This window comes from Mangifera indica, chromosome 1 (assembly GCF_011075055.1).
Source record: "Mangifera indica cultivar Alphonso chromosome 1, CATAS_Mindica_2.1, whole genome shotgun sequence".
Taxonomy (NCBI): Eukaryota; Viridiplantae; Streptophyta; class Magnoliopsida; order Sapindales; family Anacardiaceae; genus Mangifera; species Mangifera indica.
In genome coordinates this window covers 8,534,178-8,552,743 of record NC_058137.1, presented here as the reverse complement: position 1 = coordinate 8,552,743, position 18,566 = coordinate 8,534,178, and the positions used below count along the sequence as shown (strand labels likewise).

The 18,566-nt window shown below is 32.4% G+C and overlaps 1 protein-coding gene and 1 pseudogene across 2 annotated transcripts; one reads left to right on the top strand and one right to left on the bottom strand.

The window, feature by feature from the left end:
- The first annotated feature begins 700 nt into the window (after positions 1–700).
- LOC123229530 lies at positions 701–11,874 on the top strand (annotated as a pseudogene).
- Positions 11,875–12,011: 137 nt separating this feature from the next.
- On the bottom strand, positions 12,012–16,415 carry LOC123229520 (cyclin-dependent kinase C-1-like). Of its 2 annotated transcripts, none has more exons than XM_044655396.1 (12): positions 16,105–16,415; positions 15,553–15,634; positions 15,257–15,347; positions 15,120–15,149; positions 14,919–15,028; positions 14,752–14,824; positions 14,555–14,657; positions 14,297–14,414; positions 13,494–13,633; positions 13,314–13,371; positions 13,107–13,177; positions 12,012–12,830 (listed from the first exon to the last, which is right to left on the bottom strand). In XM_044655396.1, exons 1-12 carry the CDS (start codon positions 16,215–16,217, stop codon positions 12,305–12,307), a joined length of 1,515 nt encoding a protein of 504 aa, XP_044511331.1. In that variant the 5' UTR covers positions 16,218–16,415; the 3' UTR covers positions 12,012–12,304. The 2 variants fall into 2 exon arrangements, with proteins under 2 accessions (XP_044511331.1, XP_044511322.1); XM_044655387.1 differs by having other exon boundaries at positions 14,555–14,675; positions 16,105–16,414.
- Between the last annotated feature and the right edge of the window lie 2,151 nt (positions 16,416–18,566).

Here is an 18,566-nt window from a genome sequence, read left to right as displayed (position 1 = left end):
ATTCCAACGTTGTTCATGCATAATAAATAAATAAATAAATAAATAAATATATTTATTTATTTATTTATATATAACTCCATTAACCATTATTACAACTGATCCAGATACACAAAACAACTCTATTTTTAGGAAATTAATATTAAAAAAGATGCGAAGAGGTTGTAACGATTAGTCTCAGAGAGAATATTAACCAAAAATACATATTTCAGAAAATTTTAGTAACAGTATTATTTTTTAAAATATTATGGGAATGGGAGAAGCACGTATTCCTTGTACAAGCAGAATCAACTGCTCAAATGGGTTTGGGAGACAAATAATGATTATTTGATTGAGTTAGGCTATAGATCTCAAGTCATTAGATATGCTACTATCAACCTCATTGTGGATAAACATACCTAATATTTAAGGAATATTAGATTTTGATATTATTTTTTTACTAAAATAAAAAATATTGTAAAAATAAATTATTTAGAAAATTAATAAAGATAAATTATGTAACATATTGTATTTGATAAGTATGTTATTACTCTGTTTAGAGTTTAGAGTAATTAATGTCTCTCTAATCAAAGACAGGAGTTTCCACTGGCAGTTCTGAGCATGATCTGGCCATAGAAATCTATTAATGCCCCTATAACTCTATGGCCGAACTCTGTTAAACTCTTACTGCCTACTGAAATGACAAATGATGCAGCAAAGGACAGTTATGGTAGCGCCCGGTGGAGAAGTGTCGGGTGGTCTAATCGGTGCTTTCCGCCACATGATCAGAACTGAAGGATTCCTTTCTCTTGGCAAGGGTTTGGTACCGTCAATCGCAAGCATGGCACCTTCGCGTGCCGTTTTCTAAGGCGTCTATGATGTATTGAAGTCTGCTTATCTTCATTCACAGGACATGTTAACGGAAATTAAATTTTTTAAGGATCATAAAACGCATATCTAAATTCGATAGTTTTGTATTCTGATGATGATTGATGATTTAATGTGTTTCAATTATCAATCTACAACACACCCACTTATGAGGGGTTGACCTGATCTATTGGGGTTAAAATATATTATTAAATTAACCCTTACAAAAAAAAATGACATCATTACCCTTGACAGTTAGAGAAGTTAACTGTCTCTCATATTAATAAAAAGTTACGTAACTTCTAGGTGGTATTTGTTTTTTTTGATAACTCTAAAAAACATGCTCTTTTTACTATTGCTCCTCCTCTGCAATATTATCACAAAATATAGAAAAGATAATCAAGTAAAGTGTGTTGTGGATTGATAATTGAAACACATTGAATCAACAATCATCATCAGAGTACAAGATTATCGAATCCGGGTATGCTTTTCTATGATTCTGAAAAATTTAATTTCCACTAACATTGATATAAGAGGATGGGTATATATTTGATTATGATGTTGGTGATTGCAACATGATTCTGAAGCATGGTTTTAGAGTTAATTGTTATGAACAATAACTATTTTTTAATATAACTTTGTTTGGACCCGTTTTCATTTGTTGATGAATTCATTGTAATTTTGTATAATTGGTATCTAGAATTATGTTAAGATGAATTTTAGATATGATACGCATGTTTAGTGGCAAAAGATTGCATCGTATTTGCATCAAATTGATCGAATTTCAGTGGCAAAATTTCACCCAAAAATTGTGATGTTTATGCATTAAATTCGTCAAAATCCGATGATGTTTTTATTGGAAATTACATGAGTGTGAATCTTCGAGTCACAGGCTTCAAAAGCCCTATGAAATCGTCGTCGTTGGATGGTCAGAAGTTGGCCAATTTTGTCGATGAAATAGCTAGGGTTCTAATTTTTAATGCAGGTCGAAATTGGGTTGGAAAAACCTAATTACCCCACCGACTCGGGGCTCAACACATGGGTTGGATGACTATTAACGGTCAAAATTTGATCGATAAGGAAAATTCATCATTGGCGCGTGAAGGCTCGTGTAAGCGTGTGATGACGTTTTCCCAACAATGGAAGGACGTGAAAAACGTTTTCCAATGCGTGGTGACGCGTGACCCAATTTTTCAGCCCGTGAGAGCATGTGCATACTTTTGTATGTTTTTGGTAACTTGTATAGACTCAAATTCTATTATGTATGACTTGTTTTTGCATGAATTGAACACTTATAAGTGTTCTTCGAGTCATGGTTTTGAATTATACATGGTTAGACATGTAAACATGTGTTATTTATATGGTTATGCATGTGTAATTTATTATTGTCCATTTGTTGGTCATATATAAGATGAACATGTTGATTTATGACTACTATCTAAACTATAAGATAAATCCGAAACACAACTTCATTCACATTTGGACTATGATTGAGAGAATATTAGAATTGAGAAATAAAGACATATACCTAACTCATAATAAAAGGATATATCGATTTTTGATATCGATGCGAGATCATTGGACCCACAAAATTACCAATATTATCCGAGATAATAAGAAAATATTGAACTTTTAAGATTGTTTGTATGAGTTACAACTAGCAGAAGAACGAAACATTGTTATGGAAATAAGAAAATCTACAACTCTTTCTATTTTCCCAAATCAGCGAAGTGCGACACATATCGGCTATCACAAACAATGTAGGAAATTTATATTGGATAAAGTTACTCCGAGGATTGTTGAAAAAACTAAAGAGGTCTACCGTCCTCGGGATTGGTATCTAATGGAAAAACGATTGATTGTTAAAATGTCATGTTTCAACAATTAAGCTATGGATCAAGGATGGTTCAGATTTTAGTTCTACTCAAGAATGGGCTTAGTTATTGAAACTTGTCATTGAAATGTTTGAATTTCATGCTTATATTTATTTTTATTTTATTTTAGTAATGCTATTTTATAAAACTTTTTTTTGAATTATGGATATATTGAACAATATGTTGATTCAATAATTATTATGATTTTTATGAGAATTCTAAGATTAGTAGAATTTAACTATTCTCATCTAGAATATACATTGACGTAATTGGATTAATTGTTAAAATATTGAACATTTGTGTCATAGATAATGATTGAGAACATAGTGAACTTTTGACTTTATGTCTTATGTAAAATATTTTAATTTTTTAATACATAATTGCAACAATAAAATATGTATATATCTTATTGTTGGTGTTGTGTTGGAATATCTCTTTAGTTATATAAAAAATGGCTTCGAAAAACATTATTACCGATTTGAATAAAAGAGAAAGACTGAATGAAAACAATTATAAGATATAGAAAATGAAAATAGATTATATCTTAGATGAATAAAATGCCTCGAAGGCTGTTATTTAGGTTATGGAAGAGCCCCGATTGGTTGAGGTGCAAAATCTCAATATTGCCTAATATAAGTGTGACATGGACACTTAAAATGTCTGAAAAAAGAAATATTCAACTACTAAAGAAATTCTTAAGCTCAATGAATGACATTGCTTATCAGTATGAGCAATTTAAAATTGCTAATGTTATGTGGGTGGCATTGATGGAGAAGTTTGGAGGAACGATTGTTTCCAAATTGAAGCAATTGACTATCAAGTTCAATACGTATAAAAAAGTTTCCAATAAAAGGATGAAACAACATTTAAGGGAGATGTCAAACATGATAACTCAACTGAAGAAGGTTGGGCATGATCTGCCTGATGAACAACAAGTTTAGGCTATTATACGATCTCTACCTGATAGTTAGGAGCACATGAAAGTTAATATGACTCACAATAACAATATTAAGACTTTTGATGACATTGCTCATCATCTTGAATTGGAAGCTGAGTGTCTAGAGGCTACTAGACCAAATGCTCATACATGTATTGCTAAGTTCAGTTCTAAGAAGTCTTCTAGCTACAAACAAAAATGACAAAAATCCAAAAAAGAAAAGGAGATCGTCCAAGGACTTGTGAATAAGAACAAGCAGTTCAAGCGTAAAAGAGGCAAGGGCGTTGGGAAAAAATATAAGACCAATTTGACCAGTTACAATTGTGGGAACAAGGGTCAGTTTGCTTGTGACTATATGGAGCTAAAGAAGGTACTGTCTTATCTTATCTCAAATTGTGAGATTTAGGTTTCTAATACCGTTTTATTACCTTAATCTCATCCTATGTGGACTATAGACTCAGAAGCCATAGGCCATTTAGCTCGTGATATAGAATTTTTCGTAAAATGTTGTCGAATACCGAGAGAAATGTAGTGGATCTATGGGGGTAATAATACTAAAGTAAAAGTTAAAGGAATGAGCAAAACTTGTACCTACATGATGTGTTGTATGCTCTAAAAATTCAATGAAATTTGGTTTTTATAATTATTTTGTTAAAACTAGGATACAATTTAACATTTTCTTAGAACTTGGTTAAAATTTATTGTGATACTGTATTTTATGGATTTGGATTTCTATCTGAAGGTTTTATGGTGCTAGACATCTTATTATGTAATAATGATAATTCTGTTAGTTTTTCGTTATTTACAACTCTTAGTAGTCTGGATATAGATGTAAATAAATAATATGCTAGATTATGACACATTGGCCAAGAAAGAATGAATAGACTAGCACGTGAAGGTTTATTAGGACTTATCGCGAAATTATATTTGCCTATTTGTGAGCATTGTTTAATAGAAAGAACGCTAGAAAATCTTTTGACAAAACTATTAGAGTTGAGATTCTTTTACAACTTGTACACTCAGATATTTGTGATCCTATGAATGTTAGAGCTAGAAAAAGAGCATTCTATTTCATTACTTTCATATATTATTATTTACATTTTGGTTATATCTATTTGATCTCCCATAAGTCAAAAACAATAGATTGTTTTAAACATTATATAAATGAGGTTGAAAATCAGTTTGACAAAAGAATAAAAGCCTTGAGAATTGATCGAGGTCGTGAATATTTATCTACTGAATTTAAGGAATTATGTAGTGGAAAAAGGATTATGAGACAACTAATGATTCCAAGAATCTCGTAACAAAATGGTGTAGTGGAGAGAAGGAATCGAACTTTGTTAGAAACAGTTAGGTCTATGATAACACAAACAAATCTTTCAATTTTGTATTGGAGAGATGCACTACTGACTGTGACTTATATATTTAATTGAGTGCCTACTAAGTCAGTAACTTCCACTCCTTATGAGTTATGGATAGGTAGAAAACATAAATTGAATATGATGCGAACTTGAGGGTTTGCTGCATACATCGATGACATATTCTATAAATTCAAAAAATTAGGACAAAGAGGAAAGAAATATATTTTTATAAGATACTTTGAACACTTCAAAGGGTCATAGAAAATGACTTTGATGGAAGAATGACTGAAATAGAATCTAGAGATGCGACATTCATATAAGACAAGTTTCTTAAAAAGGCTAAAATAAAATCCATAACACACTTTGCTCGATATCCTTTTCTGTATTCTGTCATAATATTTTAGTCATTCTTCCATCTCTAGATTCTAATAATATTACTCTTTTTAGGAAAGTCATCTTTTATGAATATCACATATCTAGATTTTATTTTGGTCATTTGTCCATCAGAGTCCTCTCCTATGAATATGTACCATTTGGAGTATTTGGAGTATCTTATAAAGATACATTTATTTCCTCTTAGTCCTAATTTTTCAAATTTATGAAATGTGTCATGGATGTATACATCAAACCCTAGGGTCGCATCATATTCAATTTGGGTTTTCTACCTGTCTATATCTCATAAGTAGTGGAAGTTACTAACTTAATATGTACTCGGTTAAATTATAAGTGACAGTCAATAGTGCATCTCTCTAATACAAAATTGAAAGATTCGCTTGTACTATCATAGACTTAACCATTTCTAATAGAGTTCGGATCCTTTTTTCCGCTACACCATTTTATTGTGGAGTTTTTGAAATCATTAGTTGCCTCATAATCCATTTTCCACTACATAATTCCTTAAATTCAGTAAATAAATATTCACGACCTTGATCGGTTTTCAAGACTTTTATTCTTTTATCTAACTGATTTTGAACCTTATTTATATAACATCTTATTGATTCTCACTTATAAGCTATCAAATAGACATAACCAAAATATGAATAATCATCTACGCAAGTGATAAAATAGAATATTCCTTTTCTAGCTCTGACATTCATAGGACTGCAAATATCTGAATGTACAAGTTATAAAGGAATCTCAACTCTAATAGTTTTGCCAAAAGGTTTTTTACTAGTTTTTTCCTACTAAGCAATGCTCACAAATAGACAGATCTAATGTCATGACAAGTCCTAACAAATTTCGCGGGTCAGTCTGTTCATTCTTTCTTGGCTAATATGCCCTAATCTAGTATGTCATTTATTTGCATCCATATCTAGACTACTAAGAGTTACAAGTAATGAAAAACTAACAAAATTATCATTATTACATAATAAAGTGCCTAGCATCATAACACCTTTAAACAGAAATCTAGATCCATAAAATACAATATTATAATAAATTTTAACCAAATTTCGAGAGAATGATAAATTGTATCCTAGTTTTAACAAAACAATTACAAATACCAAATTTCATCGAATTTTTGGAACATACAGAACATCATGCAGGTACAAGGTTTAAGCCCTATGCAAAACTAATTTGCATGTGCCTATTCTTTTAACTTCTACTTTAGTATTATGACCCACATAAATCCATTGTGTTTCTCTCGGTATTTGACAAAATTCCACAAAAGCCTCTCTATCACGAGCTACATGGTTTATGACTCTTGAGTCTACAGTCCACGTAGGATGAGATTCAGGTAACAAAATGATACTAGAAACATAAATCGCATAATTTGAGACAAGATAAGACGATACCTTTTTCAGCTCTGTGTATTTGATGTGTGTATGAAATACACACAAATAAGGTTATAATAGTATAGTTTTAAAGTTAATTTTGGTCCATTTTGTCAAATTCTTTAAGTTTTATTTAATTTTGATGGTTTTATCTTATTTTGTTCTTTGAATTATATTTTTAGATGATTTGGAGTCATTCAAACCCCTTTTAAAGTGAAAATAGAAGCTTAAAGAAGCAAACGAGAAGAGTTTACATTAGGAGGCAGAGAGTAATTATGGGCAGTCATATGGTCATAATTGGTGCCCATAATTATTGGACATAAATTAAAAAAAAAAGAAAATAGGGTTAAGTGATAGGTATAAAAAGAAAATTACATCTTCTCTAGAGGGGAATCAAATATATAGTAGCTCAAAGGATTTTTAGAGAGAAAAAAAACTCCAAGAAATAAGTAGAAGAGGGAAGATCTAAGATTAAAGATAGAAGACCCAAGAGAATCAAGATTTGAAGACCTTAGAGTTTTTCTTATCTCTCTTATTATCTTCTTTTATTGATTCAAAATGTCTCTCTCTCCAACTTTATCTTGTAGTTTGAACTTTACAACCATGAATAGCTAATTTCCTTTGTTAGGGTTTATGATGAATCTATAAATTCTCAAGGATTATGTAATGAGTTTTGATTTTTAATTAATGATGATGAATGTTTGATTTAGTAATTGTGATTTTAACTTCTTGCTTAGTGTTAGGGCCCAATACCATGTTTGTTTGTAGATTGAAATGTGATATTGAGAAATACATACCTAATTAGTTCATGTCTTTGCTAAACCTATGGTTTTATTTAAAGATAAATATAAATCTTTTGTAAGCAAATTGATTGTCATAGAAATTAATGGGTTTTGATTAACAACATATCACGAAAGTAGGTAAGCTTTTAATCTTAACACACCTAATTAACCTTGAGAGAGGAATTGGGTAAAATAGGATAATCAACCATCAACAATTCATCTTATCATTTATTTTAATTGGATTCATTACTGATTTTTGAGTAATTGATAGTGAAATCATAAACCCTAGGCTTCTTTATAATTGGTATTTCACTTTTAATTTGCTAGGTGATTATTTTCCTTTGTTAATTTCGATTAAGTTAGTTGCTTTATTTTATTATTTTTAATTCAATCCCAATCCATAGCATTTCTATTTCTCTAGCTAATTTAAACTACAAAACAAGCTAGTATTCGACAACCAATCTTTGTGGGACCGACATATTTCTATATTACTTGATTGACTCGTATACTTGCAAGCCATTGGTAACAGTATTCATGAGGGAGGTGACCCTTGTTCCCATAGTTGTAATAAGTCAGATTGGTCTTATCTCTTTTCCTAGTACGCTTGTCTTTTTTGCACTTGAACTGCTTGTTCTTATTCATTGGTCCTTAGATGATCTTTTTCCTTTTTCTGGATTTTTGCCATTTTCGCTTATAGCTAGAAAACTTATTGGAACTAGACTTAGCAACATATGCGCGAGCATTTGGTCCAACAACCTCTAGGTGCTCAGCTTCCAGTTCAAGATGACAAACAATGTCATCAAAAGTCCTGATGTTGTCATTGTGAGTCATATTGACTTTCATGTGTTCCTAACTATTAGGTAAAGATCGTATAATAGCTTGAACTTGTTCATCAGTAAGATCATACCAAACCTTCTTCAGCTTAGTTATTATGTTCGACATCTCTCTTAGATATTGTTTCATCGTTTTATTGGGAACTTTCTTATACGTATCAAACTTGATAGTCAACTGTCTCAGTTTGGAGATAATCATTCCTCCAAACTACTCCATCAATGCCACCCACATAACATTAGCAGTTTTAAATTGCTCAGACTGATAAGCAATGTCATCATTCATTAAATTGATAAGAATTCCTTTAACAGTTGAATCTTTCTTTTTCTAGGCATTGTAAGTGTCCATGTCATGCTTATGTTGGGCAGTGTTGGGATTCTCCCTCTTAGCCAACTGGGGCTCTTCCATAACCTGATTAACAACCTTCAAGGCATCTTGTTCATCTAGGATATAATGCACTCTCATTCTCCATATCTTATAATTGCTTCATTCAATTTTTCTCCCTTATTCAAATCGATAATAATGTTTCTCGAAACCATTTTTTATATAACTACAGAGATATGCCAACACAACACCAATATACATTTTATTGTTGTAATTGTGTATGCATTAAAAAATTAATATATTTCACATAAGACATAGAATCGAAAGTTTACTATGTTCTCAATCATCATTTATAATATAAATGTTCAATATTTTAATAATTAATCCAATTGCGTCAATGTATATTATAGATGAGAATAATTAAATTCTACCAATATCAGAATTCCCATAAAAATCATAATAATTATTGAATCAATAGATGGTTTAATATATCCATAATTTAAAAAAAAAAAAGTTCTTTACAATGACATTACTAAAATAAAATAAAGATTAAATACAAATAAATATAAACATGAAATTCAAACATTTTAATAACAAGTTTCAATGACGAGGACCATTCTTGACTAAAACTAGAATCTGACCCATCTGTGATCTGTGGTTTATAGTTGTTGACATATGACATTTTAACAATCAATGTTTCTTCCACTTGATACTAATCCTGGGGACTGTAGACCTCTTTCGTTTTTACAACGATCCTCAGAATAACTTTATCCAATATAAAGTTCCTACATTGTTTGCGATAGCTAACTTACCTCGTATTTCGCTGATTTGAGAAAATATAAAGAGTTACAAAGTTTCTTATATTCATAACTATGTTTCACTCTTCTGCTTGTTGTAACTTATACAAACAATCCCAAAAAGTTTAATCCTTTCTTGTCATCTTGGATAATACTAGTAATTATATTGGTCCAATGATTGGACATTAACATCAAAAGTGTATATATCATTTCATTATGAGTTAAGGTATATGCCCTCATTTCTCAATTTTAATATTCTCCCAATCATGGTCCAAATGTGAATGAAGAAATTATGCTTCAGATTCATCTTATAGTTCAGATAGTAGTTTTTAGTCAACATGTTCATCTTATATATGACTAACAAATGAAAAATAATAAATTACACATGCAAAACTATATAAACAACATATGTTCACATGTTTACCCATGTATAATTCAAAATCATGATTTGAAAAACATTTATAAATGTTCAATTCATGCAAAAACAGATCATATTGAATGAAATTTGAGTCTATACAAGTTACCAGAAACATATAGAAGCATGCACGCGTTCTCACGCACTAAAAAATTGGGTCACACATTGCCACGTGCCAAAAAATTTTTCACATGCTTCCATGCATCAGGAAAAAGTCATCACATGCTTGCATGTGCCTTCACGTGTCGGTGATAGATTTTCCTTGTCAGTCAAACTTTGACTATTGTTAGTCAAATGTTTGATCGTTGATCGATCAATCGTTGACTGTTATCTAACTTGTGGGTTGAGACTCGGGTCGGGTCACCCGATTGACCAAACGGGGTGACTTGTTGACCAATGGGTTTTGGCCAACTTGTTGACCAACAAGTTGGGTAATCGAGTTTTTCCAACTCAATTTCAACTCGCATTAAAAATCAGAACCTTAGCTATTTCATCGTAAAATTGGCCGACTTCCAACCATCCAACGATGGCGATTTCATAGCGCTTTTGAAGCCTGTGACTTGAAGATTCATACTCATGTAATTTCCAGAGAAAACATCACTGGATTTCCACAAATTTAATGCACGAAACATCATGGTTTTTCGGTGAAATTTTGCCACTGATAGTCGATCAATTTGATGTGAATACGATGCAATCTTTTGCCACTAAACATGCATATCATCTCTAGAATTCATCCTAACATGATTCTAGGCACCAATTATGCAAAATTACAACAAATTCATCAACAAATGAAAACAAGTCTAAACGAAGTTATATTAAAAATGGTTACTGTTCATAACAATTAATTCTAAAACCATGCTTCAGAATAATGTTTCAATCACCAACATCACAATCAAACATTATCTGATACCAATGTTAGTGAAAATTAAATTTTTTTCAGAATCATAGAAAAACATACCCGGATTCGATAATCTTGTCTCTAATAATGATTGGTGATTCAATGCGTTCCAATCATCAATCCACAACACACTTTGCTTGATTGCCTTTTCTGTATTTTGTGATAATATTGTAGAGGAGTAGCAATAGAGTGTGTTTTTAAGAGTTATAAAAAAAAAAAATACTGCCCGGAAGTTACGTAACCTTTTATAATATGAGAGACAACTAACTTCTATAACTGTCAAGGGTAGTGATGTCATTTTCTTTGCACTGGATCCAATAAGAGGGGAGGAAAAGAATTCAATATATGAAACAGGAAGGACAGGAACGGAATGCATTGGAAAAACTGGAGTTGGGTCCAAACAAAACATTGCTTTATGAGGCAATGGCAGGTGCTTGTGCTGAAGCTGCTACATATCCCTTTGAAGTTGTAAGACGACAACTTCAAATGCAAGTCCCCGCAACAAAGTTAATCGCATTGGCAACTTTTATCAAGATAGTTGATCAAGGAGATGTTCCTGTACTATATGCAGGATTAATTCCCAGCTTATTGCAGGTATTATGTTTATATCTTTCTTTGTTTTGCTTTCACATGTCCTTTCTATGTCAATAGATTTCTTGTAAATGGATAAGGAGTTTCTTTATCACTTTACAGAAAGCTCTTCAGAAGCCAATTTTTATTCTGCATAATCATTCTTATAATTTATTTGCTTGCTTTTCCTTGAGCCTTCAGGTTCTGCCATCGGCTGCTTTTTTGTATACGAGTTTATGAAGGTTGTGCTCAAAGTAGAATCTGCATAGACATTCAAACCAGTCAATTGAAACGTGAAGAACCCAAAGTAGGATGAGGTCAAGATGTATATTTTGACAAAGAAAAGATTTAAAATGTTTTTGGCTGTGAATCTGATCTGAGAGTGAAGTTTGCTTTTGTAGCCCCCTTGCATCTTCTTATAGCCTACCCTGGCTCTTTTCTAATGGAAAGGGAATATTCAACAAATTCTAATGTTTGTAGACATCTAAACCTTATGTTTGCCTTTGAGCATTTTTCAACGTGAACATGAACATTTGAGGGAACTACAACATGATTTCCTAAGAACTTTATTCTCCCAATAAGACAATATCTGAAGCAATTACGGGCATACGTTTGAATGGGAACATACTCATTATAAAACTGAGGGATCTTGGTCTGTACAGATGAGTTATAGAAAATTAATTTTCAAACTTTCATCAGCACTAAATTAAAATGCCATATGAAGATAAGGAACAAGGGAAACAGTTTTTAGATAATATAACAAAAAACCAATAAAATGGCACAAAGTCCTGACATAACTCACAAAGCATCCCAAACCAAGGTCAGATGCATCTCAGTTTATTGGATCACCTCTCTTCGGTTAGTTTAGTATCCAAATGACTTCAAGCAGAAGCTATAAACTTATTGCTGCCAACCATATTGTTGATTTCGATTACCTCCTGGTGGGTTTGGACCTCGGCCAGTGCCGGAGTTTCCATATTGACCACCTTGGGAATAGTTTGGAGGACCGACATAGCCACCAGTGGGTCCTCTGGGACCATTAGCAGACACACTCCCCCCAGCATAGGGTGGGCCGCGCCCTTGTGGTGGATATTGCCCATTGTTGTAACCTCCAACTTGGCCTCCACGATTTTGGTTATATCCCCCACTCTGGTTTCCACCGGGGTACCTGTTTCCTCCAGGGGGTCCTTGAGGCTTTCCATAGTGATGGTGACCAGGACCAGCTGGAACTGGAGGGACTGCATTATTCATAGGATGATTTGGTCCTGACCAGTGATGAGACTGCCCAGTGTGTTGTATAGGAGGCAGGCGACCATGCTGCTGTGAGTGATGATTTTTCTGTCTCTTTGCTGCTTCCTCATGTTGTCGTTGCTGCTGCCTTCTTTTCTTTGTTTGATACTCATGTGATGATTCATACTGAGGCAAGCTGCATAAATAAACAAGAACAATATAACATGCCAAATAATCAAGGAAAAAAGTGGAGGTTGGCTAAAATTTGGAATTGCTTCATCTTTCAAGCAAACACAAATATAGCAAGGTAGCAAGCATAGGATTATCAACTGAACTGATGTGAAACTCATTTATCACAGGTTACAAAATGGGTTAATGATACCCATGCTTTGGCTAGCTCTAGATTTCGATTAGTATTATGGATATTAACTCTTGTAAATGGATGGGAATATGATTAAGATAGGAGAGACACCTCTTAGGATCACAAGGTAAGGGATCAGTCCAGAAATACTCGGCATCAAGTGCATCCTTGGCAGATATTCTCTGGAAAAAAAAAAGGAATAAGTCAACAAACTAATTAAAAATGGAAATGTAGTATTGAAGCATCAAATAGAACAATGTAGTGCAACAGAATCAGGATATATTATGCACAGGTTAATTCACGATTTCAGCGTGATACCTGGGAAGGATCAAGCATTAACATTTTCTCCAATAATTCTAGAGCATGGCGGTCAAAACTGTAAAAGCATAGGAACTTTCATTAAAATATAATTTCGTGCACACACAAAGTTCCATAATTTTATAATTAAAATACACAGAAAAAACATAGTTGTGAAAGAAAAATCTTTTCTTTACGCACTGTCTGAAAGCCTCCCTGACACGCCTCTTCATGGGCCTTGAGGGTTTCAAATTGTTATATCCTGGCATCTTGGAAACACCAGGCCAGATGACTTCATCTGGAGAACCACAAAGCTCAAATATCTTATTCAATTGCTCAGGCTGCAATTAGAGTCAAAATTTATACATCAGATGTAGCTAAGAGAGATATCAATCAATCTTATATCGTAACAAAAGATGTGATAAAACTGTAATCAATGTCATTTGATCCCTCACAGAAATTTCCCAACAGTTCCAATACCTAAATAAAAACAACCAAACCTCTAACATTAAAAAACAATTATAGGCTGTAAGTAGAGGCTAATTAGTTGACATAATGGGAATCAATGCACTTAAAAGTAGTATATTGACAAAGTATGGCAAAGTCCTAACAAGAAAGGAGCAAATATTAGGCTTCACAAATTGTCATGAAGACATAAACATATTTCTCTCTCCAAGTTTACATACATTCCAGTTGAGCTTTAGCACAAATCATTCCGCCTCACTATATTACCATTTTGAAATGGATTCCTTCATCAAGGGAAAAATAGAATTTAAAAAAACAACCTTATTTTACTGCCTGAAGCCATATCTCACTTGAATCACAGTTAAATATAAGTTCACAATTTCAAAAGCTGAAATCTATCTGAAAATACATAATCTTGAAGAGGAAGGCTAAGCAAATAGGGAATTAAATACAGTCAGTATCACTTCACAAGTCCAATCACATTGGTTTCCGAGCAATAATCAAAGCAAACCAAAGTAAATCAAGGACATACACCTAACCTCATTTTTCCCTGGCAAGATTGGCTTTCCATTCAATAGCTCAGCAAAGATGCAGCCAACAGACCACATGTCAACAGCTGGTCCATACTTTGTGGCTCCAAGTAGCAACTCTGGAGGCCTGGCAGATTCACACATTTCAGAACCAATTATATATACAATCAAGCATATTATTTAAAAAATAAAATACTGTAGTATAAGGAGATCATGCTTGGCACTACAGATGCAATTTATCATGCCATTTGTAAAGTTAAGACTTACCGATACCACAAAGTAATAACACGGTTTGTAAGAGTGTTATTGTGGTCATACGAAAATGACCTTGCAAGACCAAAATCTGCTAGCTTCAAATTTCCTTCATTATCTATCAAAAGATTTGATCCTGCAGTAAGAAGTTCTGTTCAGACATAACCAAGTTAAATAAACAAAAAGATTCAAAACGCAAAGATGATAATAACCTTTAATATCTCTGTGAAGTACTTGATTAACATGACAGTAGTGGAGCCCAGTCAGCAGCTGTCTCATATAACACTTCCACAAAAAACAAATTATTCACACATTATCAATCACTCTATGCTTGATGAAAAAGAAATAACCCTCTTCTTAAGTATCAGGAATATGAAACCTTTATCTGGGGTACTGTAAATCTCAGTCCAGGACGATCAGCAAGGCCTGTCAAGTCATGGTCCATGTACTCAAAAACCATATAGGTGCTTCCCTTATACTTGTTACCATCTGTAGTCTCATCCGAGACACAACTCATATAAACTTTCAAGCAATACTTCAAAAACCAACTAAAGTATGGTCTGTGCAGCAGCTTACTCACCTGGTCTCCCTTGCTCATCCCTCTCAGGGCCTTTAAGCGAAAGGGAAGCATTAGAGGTATGAGTAATATAGATATGATATTGTTGGTAGAACTTCAAAGAAAACAGCAAATATGCTAAACAGCTAAAACTAAAATACCTGGTGAAGTGACAATCTCTTTCAACTTGATTACATTTTCATGATGAAGCTTCTTCAAAATCTTAATTTCCCGAATGGCAGTGATAGGGAACTACATATTTGGATGAAAAAAAGTGTCAGACAACTTATTGAACCAAATGCAGAATCGTTTTGCTCTCTATTACGATGTATTGTTTGCATTGTGAGAAAGCCAACTTCATCAAAATATCTTTGGCTTTTGATGGACGAAAACAATCCTCAACTAAATACTGTCTGCCTGAAAATAAAAGCACATATCTATTTAAAGAGAAACATACCCCTTCTTTCTCATTATCCATACGTATCTTTTTCAAAGCAACTATCTCCCCTGTCTTTATTTCTCTGGCCATGAACACTTGCCTGCAAAACAAAAGCATAAACCCTAATAATAAAATATTAATAAATCCTAAAAGAAATCACATTATTTTCTACATGCTCCACTAATCCGAAAAAATCTTTTTCCACATTCCAACATAAGATAAACAGACAAAAGGAATAAAATTCAAGGCAAGAAAACCCACCAAATCGTATTTTTGATGTTGCTTTAAACATCTAAAGCGTCAATATTCTCATTCCTTCATAAAAGAAACTCCTAAGGACAAACTTTAGGGGAAAAGTTCACAAATTTTTAAAATTTCATGTCTGTCACAAACATACACTTCACTCGATCAACATAAAGGGGAAGTTCCGTAAACATAAACCCCATATAACACAATATAAGAAATCGAAACTTTATCCTCTCACGGATACAACAGTGAGTGATAAATTATTTTTGCTAGAGCGTACATAAAAAAGAAAAGATTTCGATTAGATCAAAAGTCTAGATATACCCATAAGTTCCTTCACCAATCTGCTCCAATCTCTCGAAGCAGTCAACACTACGAGAACCCCACGCCGGAGGAGGCTCCTCCACGTTGAGTTGGCCAAGTGCCGCCACTGCCATCTCTCACAACACAACCTCCTCGCTACCCTTCAGACAATACCAGGATTTCTTGCAGAATTCCCTTTTAATTTTTATTGGTAATTCTTTTCCACTTGACATTCACCTGATAAGTCAAAAATTTTGTAAATAGATTTTATTTTCAACAAAATAAAATGTTGATTTCAATTTTCAAAGATTTCAATTTTCCTTTTATAGGATATTCATTTTCAAAGATTTCAATTTTCCTTTTATATTTAAACAGGGAAAAATGTTGATTTTGATTAATTTTTTGATATTTAAATAGGGAAAAATGTTACTGCATCATTTTTTAAATTATGCATTATTGTTTATAATATTATGATTTAGTCATTTTTCATAGATTTTATAGGTTTTGAATAAGAATATCGACGGTTGAGTTTTTATATAAAATAACTTGAATCATTTACGGTTTTTATGAAATTTGTCAATAATATTGTATTAGAATCAATTTGAGATCTATTATTGATAAAATTATATTTTAAAATAGATGATTTTGGGTGATTTCACCGCAATGTATAATTCGTAGTAGTAACCACGCAGGTCATGTATAGTGAAATTTGATGATAAAATAATGGTTTTGAATATTTTTCAAGTATGTGTGATAAGTACAATGAAATGTTATAGATATTTTCTGATATATAGGGTTGATTTGGATATCTTTTAATATGCAAATCATACATGATGGTTTGGGTGTTACTTAGGTGTGTGTGGGAACAAGTATAAAGATGAATGGAGACATGTCAAAGAAAGAGATGCAACACTAAAATTATTATGAGATTCAATTTGATGGTTAAAATGTTTATATTCAAGGTGTTCTCACAAATTTTTATATAATAAAATAATGATATAATTTTTAGTGTTATATGTGTATATTTCATCTACCCCCTTAGTCTCCTCTCTACTTATTTCTTATATACAAAATTTGGAAGGCAAAAACATTAATTGAATCATCCTTTTTTTTTTCCATGTTGACTCATGATTTTAAATTTAAATATGGTTGTGCATGTGTTAATATTATTTTATTTATGTGAAAATTAATATTTTTATAAAGTGACCATTATGAAAATATTATAATGTAACATTTGGTTTGAGATTTTCTTTGATATTTGCAAAAAACTCTTACAAATTTAAAATCTTTTAGTTGTTGGTTATAAATTTTGTTATTAGTATATGAACCGAAAAATTAACTAGTGGCTATCTATTAATTTTTATCATCAGATTGCCTCATCGAAGTTGAATTATTATTTTATTACTCAAATTATTCTTTTACATAATTATTTATTATTTTTTATATTTGATTCAATCTATAAAAAAATAAATTAAAAATATAGTTACAATTACTGAAACCCAGGGATGAGGTTGAGGCAGGAATCTCGACAGTGCGTACTTTCAAAAATTCCACCTTGGAGCTCATATGTACGTCTCAAGGACACAAGGATAATTAGCCAAAAACTTTGTGTTAACTCTTTGGCACATTCAATCTAGGGGAAAAGGACTATTTCCCACCCAAGTTTTAACCCAATCTTAAATTCATACTCACGAGAGATGGAAAACCTCAATTTTCATTTATGGCTAAACTTCTGTTAATGTTTTATATTAAAGAGAGGGGTAAAATAGTTATTTTACTGTTTATATTAAAAAATTATAAAGTTTATTACTTCCCCCTAAGTTTTAAAAACTAATATTTCACCATTACCTAAAGTTTTTAAACTTTAAAAAGTAACATTTTCACCCCAAACCTAGGATTTTTGTATTTTTCAAATTCAGTCGCTCTCATAACTTTTAAAAACAGCAGTTTCACGCCACTCTTCAACTTCATCTTTCAGCATCGTCTTCGACATTGTCTCCAACCTTCTCCTTCTTTTGATGCGACGAAGAGATCTTTCTTTGTCGCATCACCCTAAAGACGAAGGATGACGCTTCGTTATCTTTCGTCATTCGTAGCATCGTTCAGATGCAACGATGAAGGATAACAAAGCGTCGTCCTTCTCTATTCTTTTAGATCTGGATAACGTTTCATCTTTCAGATTTGGACAATGTTTTATCATCTGGATCTAGACAACGTGTTTTATCATCTGGATCTAGACAACGAAGGGTCATCCTTTGTTCTCCTTTGTAATCGGAGATAGGAGACTGATGCAAAATGTCAACCGTTAGTGATGGCCAGAGAAGGAAGCAAACCCTAAAGGTAAAATCTAAACTTTTTGATGGGTGTCAAATCTACCAAAAATAAAATTTTCTACTCTCTCAATGAAAACTTGTAGATAGGGCAAGTAGAGTCGTATCCATAGAGATTGAGTTATTTATCTGAAATCTAACAAAATAAAGCAA

Coding starts and splice junctions, on each gene's coding strand:
- LOC123229520 (XM_044655387.1), bottom strand. CDS start 16,217: ATGGCAGTGGCGGCACTTGGCCAACTCAACGTGGAGGAGCCTCCTCCG. Junction 13,178..13,313: donor TAATGCTTGATCCTTCCCAG/GTATCACGCTGA, acceptor TTTTTTTTCCAG/AGAATATCTGCCAAGGATGC. Junction 12,831..13,106: donor TTACCTTGTGATCCTAAGAG/GTGTCTCTCCTA, acceptor TTATTTATGCAG/CTTGCCTCAGTATGAATCAT.